Genomic DNA, 13,627 nt, shown 5'->3' on the forward strand with positions numbered 1-13,627 from the left:
CCTGCCATGCGCCCCACCAGCCTGAGTCCCTGGGCAAATGGCCCAGCCAAGGAAGACAGTGGTGAGCCTGCCCCCAGGTATCCCGTCTTTGACCCCCTAGATTGCCAGAGGTGCAAACAGGCCAAAGGGAAAGCTGATTCACAGAGCGGAGCACCTCACCTTGCCAGCTGGGTTTACAGGTGGGCTTCACCTGGATCTCCACCTCAGCGTCATCCGCGGCCCGCTTCTTCCCGCAGTCGTAAGCCGTCACTGTAAACTTGTGGAGCCGCTCCCCACTGTACTGCAGCTTCTCCGTGTTCTCGATGTTCCCTGGAGGAGAGGAGGGCAGACGGGGTCAGCGCACTACAGAAACCACAGGGAGGCCAGCCCAGGAGTCAGGGGCTCATTGAACCGCAGGTGAATGTGGATGCACGGGAGAGGGCTGGGGCGGGGTTTTCACATCTGAGGAGGAAGATGTGAAGTGAGCATCCCAAGGGCAGGAGATGTGGCAGCCTGGGCCCGAGGGGCACTGACAGAGATGGGCCACTGGGGTGCCCGGGGGATGGACTCACCGTCATTGTCAATGAGGAAGGGGGTGTTGGGCGTGAGGATCTCATAGTAGCAGATCTGGCTGTACTGTGGGGAGCAGTCGCCATCAATGGCTTCCACCCGCAGGATTCGGTCATACAACTTCCCCTCCGTCACTGCCGCCCGGTACAGCCGCTCCACAAACACAGGAGCAAACTCATTCACGTCGTTAACCCGCACGTGTACTGTTGCCCTGCATGCACCAGAGTGGGAGGAGGTGAAGAAGGGGTGAGGGGACAAGGAAGAGTCAGCCAGCATTTGTGCCCCCAGAAAGGCAAAGGGGGCCAAGTAGGGATGCAGGTGGCACACCGAGCAGGAGAGGAGCCATCCAACCCTGAGCCTGGGGCAGGTCAGCAGGCTCACTCCCACCCTGCAGAGCGCCAAGCTGTGCCACAGGGGAGCAGGCTCCAAGGAGAAGGGCCTCACACGAACAGGGGCTAAGGAAGGCATATATATATATATATACCCCAAGAGACACCCCGGAGCTGATTTTGATGACTTGTGAGCACAATGGGTGCCCCACCAAGGGTCGGCAAAGTCAACTGCTATCTGAGCAGTACATGTGAGCTGTATGCTGCCTCTGTGCACATGAGCTTGTCATGAGTGGCACAGACACACACTCTTGGGCCTTGGGCAAGTGGACCTGGGTGGAAGCCCTCTGTGCTAAGTCCTGCCTGTAGCTAAGATCCAGGGGCCCAGGGCCAAGGGCAAGGGTGGTATCTCCAAATGGGAAACAAGATCGCAAGGAGAGGTTTCTCTCTTGTACCCTCTTAGTGGCCCAGGAATCCTGCCTGACAGTCTCTCACCATGGCACGTGGCAGTGAGAGTCAGCAGGAATGGATGTAGGTGTTCTGGACCCTGGCCATCCCCTCCCCACCGTCTCCAACAACTGCGTATGTGAGTGTTCCTGTGTCCACTGCAAGTAGACTGGGGAGCAGTGGACAGGGGTTCTGGATGTGTGCTGAGCATGGTTCCTCCTCCTCCTCCTCCTCCTCATCATCATCATCATCATCATAGCTCCCATGTGTTGAGCTGTTTACCCTGTGCCAGGTAGTGGGACGTGTGCTTTACACACGCCATTTAATCTTCACAACAACCCTGCGAAGCAGGCACCCATCACTATCCTCATGTTACACAGAGGAAAAGGAGAGCCGCAAAGGTCCGTAAGCTGCCCAAAGCGGGGGTTTCCAAGGAAGGGAGGAAGGAAGGAAGGAAGGAAGGAAAGAGGAGAGGGAGGGAGGAAGAGAAGAAGGGAGGGAGGGAGGAGGAGAGGGAGCAAAGAAGGGAGGAAGAAAAGAAGGAAGAAGGATGGAAAGGAGGGAGGAAGGGAGGGGGAGGGAAGGAAGAGGAGAGGAAGGGAGGGAAGAAGGAGGGAAAGAAGGAAGGAAATTAGGGAGAGAGGAAGGGAGGGAGGGAGGGAGGGAGGGAGAGGAGGAGAGGGAGGAAGGGAGGGGGAGAAGAGGGAGGAAGAAAGGGGGAGGGAGGGAGGAAGAGGAGAGGGAGAAAGGAAGAGAGGGAAGGAGAAGAGGGAAGAAGGAAGGGGGGAGGGAGGAGGAAGAGGAGGGAGGGAAGAGGAGAGGTAGGAGGGGAGGGAGAGACGGAGGGAGGGAGGAGGAGAGGGATAGAGGGAGGGAGGGATGGAGAGAGGGAGGGAAGGAGGAGGAGAGGGAGGGAGGGAGGAGGAGTGGAAGGGAGGGAGGAAGGGCATTTGCTGTGAAGTTGACTCCAACTCATGGGCACCCCAGTGTGACAGAAAAACCTGTGCCTCATGCAGTTTCAATAACTTGTTTTTCAGAAGGAGATAACCAGGCCTCTGGATGGACTCAAACCTCCCACCTTTGGATTAGCAGTCGAGCACGTTAACATCGGCACTCCCCAGCCAGGGTTAGAGCCAAATAAACTCTATTATGTGCTTCTGCCACCTTGACTGGAAGGATCCTAGGCAGGGAGGGAGCAAACACACTGATCCTAAACCCTGAGAACATCAAAGAAGTGGGTGGACATTCAATGGCCACAGGAACATGGCATGGTGAGGGGCTGGGAAAGGAGGACAGGAGGCAGAGGAGTGGGGGGGGGCGGCTATGGGGCAGGGAAGGGCCCTCACTTGTGGGACTTTTTGGTGTTGGCCCCATCAGGGCCCTCACCACAGTCATAGGCCTGGATGGTGAAGGTGTGCTCCTTCTGAGCCTCGCAGTCCACTGGCTCCTTGGCCCGGATCAATCCTTCTCCTGTAGCCTTGTCCAAGATCACTGCCTCAAAGGGCACGCCAGACCCATGGAGCCGGAAGCCGCAGATCTCACCTGGCCCGGAGGGAGGAGTGGGGGAGCAGTGAGCCTTCTGAACCCCCTCTAGCATGGCCTCCTCCACCTCAGGTTCTCCAGCTGTGGTTCTGGCTTCAGCCCTTCTCCCCAACCCGGATCCTTCTCCTGAATGAGCTAACATAACTCCAACCTCAGTTGCTCTCTCAGAGTCACTAGGTCTGAGAGGTGACAAACCTTGATCCAATTATCCCCTGCCTGCGTAGCACGTCCTTCTCTCTGTGCTCCTGTCCTCAGTCACAGTCCTTCAGTGGATCTCATTCCCCACCTTGAGCCTACTTCTGTCCTCAGGTCCCTTCCCCATGGTCCCCTTATGCCCACTCTCACAGCCCTCGTGCTCCTGAGATCAACCCTGCCTTCTTTCACTCTCTGCCCTCCCAACCACTTTTCTCTGCTTTACCTGCTTACCATTCCCCAGCCCCAATTACCTGCATATCGCAGGGGGGCGTCCTTGTCCAAAGCGAAGAGTGGTGGATTCAACAGGACAGTGTTGTCGTTCTCCATGACGATGCCCTGGTACTCTGCCTCGATCCATGGCTTGTGCTTATTGGCTGGACCCAGAGAAAGGAGGAGAAACACCTGTGACCCTGGGTCTCCGCTTCAAGAACAGCACCCGAAGGTCCGGGCAGACTCACACCCAGCACCCTCACCGTTTCCACCCCCTGCAGCAGCTCCTCGGAGGAGGACAAGGAGGAGGGTGTGGATGAGGGTGAACCATTAAAGGAGTAAGATGATCTGTGGAAGGTCACAGCCTTCTCCTATTGCAAGATAGACAATTTCCATAGCAACAGCCTATACTCCCCCCCCCCCCCAGGAGGTAGGGGAGGAGACCATCATCTCCCCTGGGGACCAGGGTCTGGCAGAGAACTTTCTTCAGGTTCAGGGTGTAAAGCACTTGACAATGGAGACTGGAAGTCAAGGAACAGCGGTGGCCACCGAAGGGCCCATGGAAAATTCAGGGAGAGAATAAGAGCAGAGCTGGGATTGCATGAAAGGAGGTGCCCCTTCTTGGGGATCTGTTTACTATCCTCCTGCTCCCTTCATTCTTCATCCTTCTCCCTGCACTCTTCCCTGCTCCCAACCAAGTCTCAGCCTAAGGCCATTCTCCCAGAGCAGATGGAACAGGAGAAAGGAGGGGCAGAAAAGAGATATAGGACAGAAGGAGGGGGGACGGAGTGTGGCTGGGATGGAGCAGAGGAATCAGTGTCAAATGCCTGCACCCAGCAGAGCCAACATCCTAAGGGATTATGGAGTTGGCCTAGAAATACAGCCAATCCCCTGCTGGCTTCCCACCCCCACCCCCAGAAGAACACACTCGTCTCCAGCCTATGTCCACCCCCCTTACAGGGCCTCCGAACCCGGGCTCCCCAAACCCACCATTTTGTAAAGCCCCAGGACTTAGCTCCAATGTTTTCCCATCCAACCCGCTTCCCTTCAGCCATCAGCCAAGTCAAAGTGGGTGTGGGGTTCAGAACGGGTATGGGGCTCAGAGTGGGTGTGGGGCTCACTCCAGATGCTCCCACGCTCTGCTGACCCACCTCCTTCCCAGGATCAGTCTCCAGCTAGCCTAGTCAGGAAGGGGCTATGGAGACAGCACACAAGCGGGCCTTAGGAGCCTGAGGACACCCTTCCTCCCAGCCTCCACCCGCTCCTCCACGTGATGCTGTCATGACAAGCCCCAGGCTCTCACAGCACCTTCATGACGGCACACTAGTAGGCTATGGATGGAGGAGGACAGATCACCAGGTGGGAAACGGAGTCATCCATCAAAAACCAACTAACTTATTTTTAGTATTTGCGATAAGCCAGAAATCCTCATTTCCAGCGCTTCTTCTGATCCACCCCTCTTCCATCCCCCCCCCCCAAAAAAAAGCTTCCTGGTATCTGAGTGCCTGCCCCTCCCATACCCATGATAATGACAACCCTTTCTCTGGCGGTGCAGGAGCCACAAGATGGGGTACTGGAGGCAGCACAGGATGTGGTGAAGGCTGGGCCGACTGTGGTGGGAGGTGGGAGGTGGGAGCCCCAGCCAGGCCAGGCGGGGGATAAGGTAGATGCAGGGGCTGAGAATCCCATGGCGCAGGGTCAGAGCCAGGGGTCTTCTCTGCAGCCCAGCCCTCCACCCCAGCTTTCCTGCCCAGTGATGGGAGGCCCTCTCCTCTAGGCACCCAGTGCCCACTTCCTTGGCTCGCTCCTGGGTTCCCTTTCTGCCTTCCTTAGCATCCTCCTCTCCCCACTCTTCTCTTTTCCTCCTGATTTTTTTTTTACTGTCTCTCCACCAGCCTCCTCTCGCCTCCCCCTTTGCCCTCTCCGGCTTCTCAGGTCGCTTCTCACCACTCCTTTAGCGCCCTCCCACGCCCACTTGTGCCCCTTCCTGCCTTTATCCATCTGCTCCCACCTACCTGAGCCCTGAGGGGAAGCCCCACCCCCACCTACCCTCCCACCCACCCGCAACCCCACACCTCCTTCCGTGTCTCCCTCCTCCCTCTCAATCCTTGTGCCGGCCTCACCCAGCTGAATGTCCCTGCTGTCTGCCAGAGAGGGCAGCTCCGCTAACCCCCAGCCCAGCTGCGTGCAGACACCAGGGGCCGGGCACGGAAGAGCACGCAGGGACATACGTGCTCGGAATTGCGGAGCCACCCGGGCCCGTCTCTCCCTGGCTGGGCTGGAGATGAACCCTACAGAGCTGCTCATGGGAAAATGCAGCCAAGGAGAGAGGCCATGAGTCAGTCCCCTGAGCCCTGCAGTACCTGCCAGCATGAGGAGACTGGGCAAGTGTGGGGTTGGGCAAAGACCCCAAGATGGGATGGGGACCATGTGGGGGCAAGATGGCCCACCAGAGGAGAGATGCGCCAGAAAGGAGGAGGCATGGCCAGGGCGATGCTGCGGGAGAGGAGAAGGGGGCTTCGTCTGAGAAAATGGGTGGGAAGGGCATGGTTGGGAAAGATGCCAGGAGCCTCAACACCTCCAGCCCTGCTGCCCCTGCCCCTCTCTCGGGGTCTCCCACACCCACCTCACTCACCTTTGTTACTGGAGCTGGAGGGGAGCAGGGAGGCCAGCAAGAGGGGCCACAGCAGGGTCATAGTGCCACTTGGGGCAGGGCAGGTCTGGAGCGCGCTCTCCCCCGGGAGCCTTGAGCCTGCGGTTCCACCTGCGGGGTGGGGGGGCTACAGGGGCTCTCCGAGTAGGGCCGAGAGCAAGTCAGGGACAGACAGGAACCTGTCACCCACGCTGGTTCACAGAGCAGAGCTGAGCAGACCCAACCTGAGCGGCTGAGACGAGGGGCTTGCAGCAGCGTGTGTTCAGTCCGCTCCAGACCGGCGTCCTCACTCTCTCTCTCTCTCTCTCACTCCCACCCCTGCCCCGCTACTGCAGAATGACGTTAGCACAGCCCGCGCGGAGTGATGGGGATGCTGGCCAATCGGGGACCTGGGGGGGCCAGGTGCTGCAGGGGGGGAGGTGACCAATGGGGCTGGTGAACGGGGCGGGAGAATGTAGGGGGCTTTTGGCCCCCTGACTGTAATTTGGGGGAGCAGGGGGACTGCGGGGACCGGAGAGGAGAGTGGAAAACCTTAGGAGGGATGCGGATTCGAGAATCCAGAAGCCAGCTGGGAGCCAGGGACTACGTCAGCAGGGAGCCTAAGAGGTGATGGGGAGGGGGGGGGGTAGTGTCAACGTCACCGCCCGCCCCCAGCTCTGCATTAACCCCTTTTCACAGCCATTCCATCAGCAACAGAGAAGTTGCTTCCTAGGCCCCAACCAGAGAGAAGCTGGCCTTTGGGCTTCTCTTCCCAGCACCTGAGGAACCAGTGGTGGTGGGCGGAGAAGGAGGGGCGCTCTAGAGGGGGTTGAAAGCCCCCCACCCACTATTGTAATCCCCTCACACACACCTGTGGGGACAATGCATCAGCAGCTGGAACGTCAGCCCTGCACACACACACACACACACACACACACACACACCCCAACCACTGCAGTTGTTCGCACCCCCACCTGCCCAATCCCTGCTCCTGCGCCTGGATTTTCCCATCCGAATCACAGGCAGCTGATCCTGACGCTGGAGAAGCTGGTAGGTTAGAAGGAGTGGGCAGGTTTTGGGTTTTATTTAGGAGGGGGGAGGGGGAGAAGTGACACAATAATTTACGCAGGGCCCCCTCCCCCCCAAACTACATTTGTTACAAGCACCAGAGACTCCGCAGAAGAACTGGTGGGTGACACTGGCGACCCTGGAGGGAGAGGGAGGGCCCTGGGACCAAAGAATGAGGCATTTGAGAGCAGCCAGGCAGCCGCCTCCAGAGGTTGAGCTCTAACTCCACGACGCTGTCTGTGTCTGGGAAGTGCCTGCTCCCGCACCGCCGGCCCTGCACTTCTTCCCAGGGACGATTTAGAGCAGTGGTTCTCAACCTGTGGGTCGCGACCCTTCACCAGAAACCATCGGAAAACACGTATATCCGATGGTCTTAGGAACCAAGACACCGCTCCTCTATCCTTCAGGCGGGTCCGCCCACATGCAGATATGGCCACCTAAGAGTATCCAATGTGAAAACCGTTTACCCATACTACATCATGCTTCAAAACAAAATTTCATTTATTTTTCATTAGAAATAAATATTTCACAATATATGACATTGTTTTGTGATTCATGGCTATGCTTTAGTGATGTTCAATTGGTAACAATGAAAATACACCTGCCTATCAGATAGTTACATGACGATTCATAACAGCAGCAAAATGACAGTGATGAAGTAGCAATGAAAATAATGTTATGGTTGAAAGTCACCACCGCATGAGGAGCTATGTGAAAGGGTCGCAGCAGGAGGAAGGTGAGGAAGGTTGAGAACCGCTGCTTGAGAGCAGAGTTTGTGCTCCAGCTCAGGGGAGGTGTCCCAGGGAGCTTGAGGGCTGGAAGGTTTTCCTCAGTGACTCCTGGCCAAGGGGCTACCTCCCTTTTTCCCTAGCTCCCCTCCTCACGCCTTTCAAGATCCCCAGAATTTCTGTAGTGTCAGACTTCATCCCTAGGAGAGCCAGCGAGACCCCTCTCTGCCCCCCCCCCCAGCTCTACTGCAGCTCCTCCCAAGAGAGACTGCCCGCGAGGGCTCTGATGAGGGGGACGGAGGCCAAGACTGACCTGCTGGACTGCTCTCACGTCTTGGATAACTGACAGCCCAGAATTGTCGGCTCCTTCAGTTCCTTCTCCAGGAAAAGCCATGGTCAAGCACAAACTTGCCAAGGCCCTGCCCTCCCTAAGGCTGCCAGGCAGACTTCAGCCCCAAACTCCATGAGGGGAGGGAGAGAGTCAAGGAGGGACTCTTATTGCAGCAGGGCCCCCAGTCCTACCAAGTTTTAGAAAACATAGACTTTCCACAGCCGGTCTTGGTGCAAAGAAGGCAGCCTGGTGTCTGTCAGCCCCGCCAGCCGACTTCTTTCTGCTCGCCTTGTCTCCTACAACCTCCCAAAATCTTTATCTGCATCTTGGCCCACCTGGACAATGCCCCCCAATCTCACTGGCTACTACCGCTTCGTCTCACAGAAGAACATGGAGGACTACCTGCAAGCCCTAAGTAATGGCCGATTCTCGCCCCCGCTCCCCCGCCCCCAGTCTCCTTCCTTTCCCCTCCCTTCCCGCCTCTCCGTCCTATTTGAGAAGGGGAAGGTGCTTGAGTTGGACATTGTGGAGAGGTTCAGGCTGCAGACGCCTGACCGGATGCCCACTCAGGGCGCAACCATGCATGCCGAACGAGAACTGCCCCCACAGGGTTCTCACGACTCTAACCTTTCAGCTGCTCGGCAGGAGAAAGGTGAGGCTTTCTTTTCCCAGAGAGAGGGAAAGAGTTACAATCTTAGAAACCCACAGGGGCAGTTCTACCCTGTCCTATAGGGTCGCTATGTCAGCCTCCACCCAATGGCAGTAAGGTTGGAGTTTGGGGGTGAACCTTTTGGAGCAGAGAGCCATGCCTTTCTTCTGAGGTGCCTCTGGGTGGGTGCCCTCCAAGGCTAGGAGGGAGTATAGCTCCAGGTGGAGATCTGGGTAAGGAATGCTCATAGCCCTGAGGTACTGCTGTGGTGGGGAATCACATGTGGGCTGGCAGAGCCCTTGCTAAGGGGTCACCCCCACAGACATCAACATGGCTGTGCGGAAAATCGCGTTGCTGCTGAAGCCAGACAAGGAGATTGACCATCAAGGCAACCACATGACAGTGAAGACCCTCAGCACCTTCCACAACTACGTTCTGGAATTTGAGGTGGGAGTTGAGTTTGAAGAGAACCTCAAGATGGTGGATGGACGGAAATGCCAGGTACTTTCCCACAGACCGGGGCCATCAGGGGGAGGAGCAAGTGCCTCTTAGCAATTCGGGGCCAAAAAAAAATTATTTCACCCAGCCAAGGTCAGGGAAAATGATGGCTGTGTAGGCTGTAGACTCCCCTAGCCACTAGTCTTGGAACTAACAGACACCTGGTGCTGCCCCACTCTCTCCTACTTCTCCTTGGCCCTCTTACCCCTAGGCAGGGAGCAAATATTTACTCTCCTCCAGCATGTGTCCCTGTCGGTCATTAGTCTCTTCCCTCTGCTTCTTAACAACCTCTCCCTCCTACATGTCTACCACTCTCTGTGGTGTTCCTTTTCGTTCTCCTATTCTTTCTCTCTCTCTCTCTCTCTCTCTCTCTCTCTCTCTCTCTCTCTCTCTCTCTCTCTCTCTCTCTCTGCCACTGAGTCAATGCTGACTCATAATGACCTTATAGAATAGGGTAAAACTGACGCTGTGAGTTTCCTAGACTGTAACTGTTTACAGGAGTAGAAAGCCCCATCTTTCTCCCTGGTGGTTTCAAACTGCTGACTTTGCAGATCGTAGCCCAACTCATCACCACTACACTGCTCCTAGCAATCTCTCAAAGGGGGGCTTCCCCGGTGTTTTAACCTTGATTTTCACAGTCATCTCTGTATGCCATCTGAGAGCTGAATTATCTGCACTCACACCTCCAGCTACCACCTATAAACTGCCCTTGACATGAGTCCTCCAGCCAGGGCTATCTATCCCCTGAGCTCCAAGGCCAGGCTCTCAACCACAGGCCCAACATTCTGTTTGTAAGCCCCAAGGCCAAGTCCCCATGTATTCTCTTTCTGCACAAGCCAGCACCTCCTCTTATAGTTACAGTCACCGTTAATGGCAATTGACAGCCATCAAACAGAGGCCTGGGAGTCGCGATCAATATCACGTATTCCCTTATGTCTGTGCCTCCAGCACATACACACACACACACACACACCATAGCTAACTGTTTGAGAAGTCCTTATCATTGTGCACTGTCCAACATAATAACTGGCATGAGCTACTGAAGACATGTGGCTATATTGAATACTTGAAATGTAACTCGTCCAAACGGAGATGTGCTGTAAATATAGAATACACATTGGATTTTGGATAAAAGTAAAGTAAAACCACCCCAAAAGTAAAAACACCCCATTAGAAATATCTATACTGATGTACAGACTGAACTTACTACTTTAAAAATTTTTAAACAAACTCATTCCCATCGAGTCGATTCCGACTCTTAGTGACCCTGTAAGACAGGGTAGAACTGCCCCTGTGGGTTTCTAAGACTGGCACTCTTTATGGAAATAGAAAACCTTGTGATCTTTTACTCAGCGAAGGATGTTTGCAAACTGCTGACCTGGAAGTTAGCAGTAACCATGACAACACCAGGATTCCCGGAAGTTGTAATTGTTTCTATTAAAAACACTTGATCAACTAAATTTCATTTCACTTGTTTCTTTTACTTTTCTAATATAACCACTAGAATATGTGACGTTGTTTATGTGGCTGGCAACTGGGACTCACATTATATTTTCTACCAAAGACTGCTGTTCTAAGTGACTCTCATATGCGCCCAACCACCCTCACTTACTTACTTGCTGCCATTGAGTCAATGCTGACCAGAGGTCCGATAGGACAGGGTAGAACTGCCTCTGTGAGTTTACGAGACCATAACTCTTAGCAGGTGTAGAAAGCCTCATCTTTCTCCCACTGAGCAGCTGGTGGTTTTGAACTGCTAGCCTTGTAGTCAGCAGTCGTCCTACCACCCTCACTAGCATTACCTTCTTTGAGGCCCTCATTTCACACCTGGAGCCCAAATTGACTCCGCCGTTTTGACCCTTCTCTAACCCCTCTATATGTTGTAGCCACAAGGATCTCTCCGGAGTATAAGTGTAACCACATCAGTCCCTGGCAAGGTCTGTACTCAACAAGCCCTCCTTTCTCTTTGACACCCACACTCTAGGTTAGACGAGAGCCCTTCAGGATTCTGCCTTTGACTCCTACCGCTCTGCCATTTCCTTCCTTGCTAGAAACGTCCCACTGTCAATCTCACAAACACCCAACTTCCTTGAAAACTCAGCTCTTCCCTCCCCACTCCCGTCCCAAAACCCTTGCTCCGTATAACAGATAAGAGTGTTCTGGTTACTCGCTTTTCAAGATGGTGAGCTCCTTACTGAGCTGGCACTCCCCTATGGCGAAGGAACCATGGAGGCAGGAGCGATTGGCAATCAATCGATAACCTAATGGCTGGCAGCTGAAGCCCACCCCGTGCTCCCATACAGCTTGCACCAGGGAAACCGATGGAGCTGCTCTACCTGGTGGCCCACGGAGTCTCCTCAAATCAGTTTCGACTCCAAGGCAGCGGTTCCATTGCTTTGCTTTTACCCTCCCCCATGTTGGCTGGAATGCCCGGGCCCCTCCAGCTCTGACTCAGGGGTTTGGACACTGGAGCTGCAGTTGAAAATGAGAAAAGGAGGGAAGAAAATGAGAAAAGCAAATCCTACTTGTGTGTGATAATAGCAACATTATTTTATAATTCCCACACTCTGTTGAGTCACTTCTCTAAAATAGGAACCGACATGGATCTCTTTCAGTCAGGTGGCCAGGTCGCTGTTTCCCAAATGTCTTGGTGCAGATGCGTGAGTGCTTCCAATATGTCAGCAGAGGTTCTCCCTTCCCTGAACTGGAGTCTCCAGAGGAGGAAGTTTCCATTTTCACGCTCCCCACCCCCCTCATCATGTGGAGCCTCACCCGCTGGCCCTCTGGGCTGTAGAAGTGGGGTCCAGGCACCATGCTGGCTCAGAGCAGCATACTGCCTCCAGAATGAAGGAGCAAGACTGGGTCTGCAGCGCAGTGAAAGGGGACTGCAGGGAGGTCAGAATGGGGGCGGGGAGTCAGAATGCATATCAGGACCTGCCCCCCAACCTTTCTTTCTTCCTGCCTCCCCGCACAGACCATAGTGACCTGGGAGGAGGACCAGCTAGTGTGTGTGCAGAAAGGGGAGGTCCCCAACCGAGGCTGGAGACATTGGCTAGAGGGGGAGAAGCTGTATCTGGTGAGTTGGGTGACATGGGGGGCACAAGAGGGAATGTTTGGGAGAGGGGCCCCCAGCCAGGATGCAGCACCCCTCCAAACCAAATAAGCCTACTCCCCCCTCCCCAAGAGGAGAACAAAAGGACTGAGAAGGGTGGGGAGAAGAGGAGGAACTGGAGTGGCCACAAATCATGACTGCGAGACGCTGAAGTTTAGCCGGCCCAGCCCCTGACCAGCTTGCTTCCTTCCTCCGGGCTGGAAGGTTGAGGGTTTGGAACAATGGAACCATTCCCATATATCACAGGCCCTGAAGGACTGACTCACTGGGGAGGTCAGGGCCCTTGAGGAAGGAGCTCAGATTGGTAAGGAATCTCATTCTCTGGCCTCATTGTCTCTGGCTCTCTCTTCTCCCCAGGAGCTGACAGCCAGGGAGGCGGTGTGTGAGCAGGTCTTCAGGAAGAGCCGATAACTCAGAGAGCAGAGGGCCTGTGCCAGAAGGTGCCGCTTGGTCCACAGACCCATCTTGCTTGTGCTTCGTCAAACCTAGATCGCCTCAGCTCCTCCAGTGTCTTCCTCAGGCCACTTCCCTCGTAGCCTGCTCCTCATGTTAATCTGTAACTTTCAGCCCCTGGACCAAAGTCCTCCTGGCTCACACTGCGCCACCCTGCAATAGCCACCACCCAGCCAGTTCCAGGCTCGGCCTCCTGGGGAGAGAGGTAGGCAAACAGGATCGGGTCTGAAGAATGACCTTCTCCACTCTCCCACGCAACCCCTGCTTTCCTCCTAAGAGAGGGCTCAGCTTTGGACATTTCAGGACAACTTGGATTTTGGGAAATGGCGACTTGGATTCAAGAATTTAAATGGGAGCTCCCCGTCACTCCAGCCCCCCCCCCCGCCCCCACTCCTGGTCCTTCGCTTCAAGAAAGTCCCGAGTGTCCCATAGCTCCAACACCATGGCCCAGGCTTATTCCGGCCATTTATCACCAAAAGGAGCCTCAGATCTAAGACCGTGGGCAGTAGGGGCTGCCGTGTCCCCTGCAGGAAGGGGGAGGGCAGCTCGGGACAGGGGGACCCAAAACGGAGCCCACTGCCACAGAGTCCATACGACTCCTAACAAACCTGCAGGGCAGAGTGGAGTTGCGCTGCGGGGCTTCCCAGACCGCACATCTTGGCGGAGTGGACAGCCTCCTCCTTCTCCCTCGGAAGAGGTGGTGGGTTTCAGCCCACCACTGCCGACCAGCACTGAACCCTCTGCGGTGGACATCCTCACCACCCACCCCCACAGGGCTCCGCCCATTCCACATGTACAAACATCTGTACACATCCCAACTATCTTAGACTTCCATCCGACGTGCTCAGAAAGAAACACGGGACAGGTAGAACCTGGAAACTGCG

General features: G+C 55.4%; 2 protein-coding genes across 2 annotated transcripts in view; one reads left to right on the plus strand and one right to left on the minus strand.

Moving 5' to 3' along the window:
- The window catches only part of CLSTN3 (calsyntenin 3), a 28,899-nt gene extending 22,931 nt beyond the window's left edge, over window positions 1-5,968 (minus strand). The window contains exons 1-5 of the mRNA XM_075553124.1: window positions 5,908-5,968; window positions 3,314-3,436; window positions 2,672-2,867; window positions 552-760; window positions 160-309 (exon numbers count right to left, since the gene is read on the minus strand). Of these exons, the coding sequence (XP_075409239.1) occupies window positions 160-309; window positions 552-760; window positions 2,672-2,867; window positions 3,314-3,436; window positions 5,908-5,968 (739 nt within the window). The remainder of the gene's footprint in view (window positions 1-159; window positions 310-551; window positions 761-2,671; window positions 2,868-3,313; window positions 3,437-5,907) is intronic.
- A 2,405-nt stretch (window positions 5,969-8,373) lies between these two features.
- Window positions 8,374-12,701, plus strand: RBP5 (retinol binding protein 5). The gene is made up of 4 exons (XM_075553126.1): window positions 8,374-8,446; window positions 9,003-9,181; window positions 12,153-12,254; window positions 12,648-12,701. The coding sequence occupies exons 1-4, from the start codon at window positions 8,374-8,376 to the stop codon at window positions 12,699-12,701; spliced, it is 408 nt and encodes a 135-aa protein (XP_075409241.1).
- The last annotated feature ends 926 nt before the right edge of the window (window positions 12,702-13,627 follow it).

This window comes from Tenrec ecaudatus, chromosome 6, assembly GCF_050624435.1.
Source record: "Tenrec ecaudatus isolate mTenEca1 chromosome 6, mTenEca1.hap1, whole genome shotgun sequence".
NCBI classification, from domain to species: domain Eukaryota; kingdom Metazoa; phylum Chordata; class Mammalia; order Afrosoricida; family Tenrecidae; genus Tenrec; species Tenrec ecaudatus.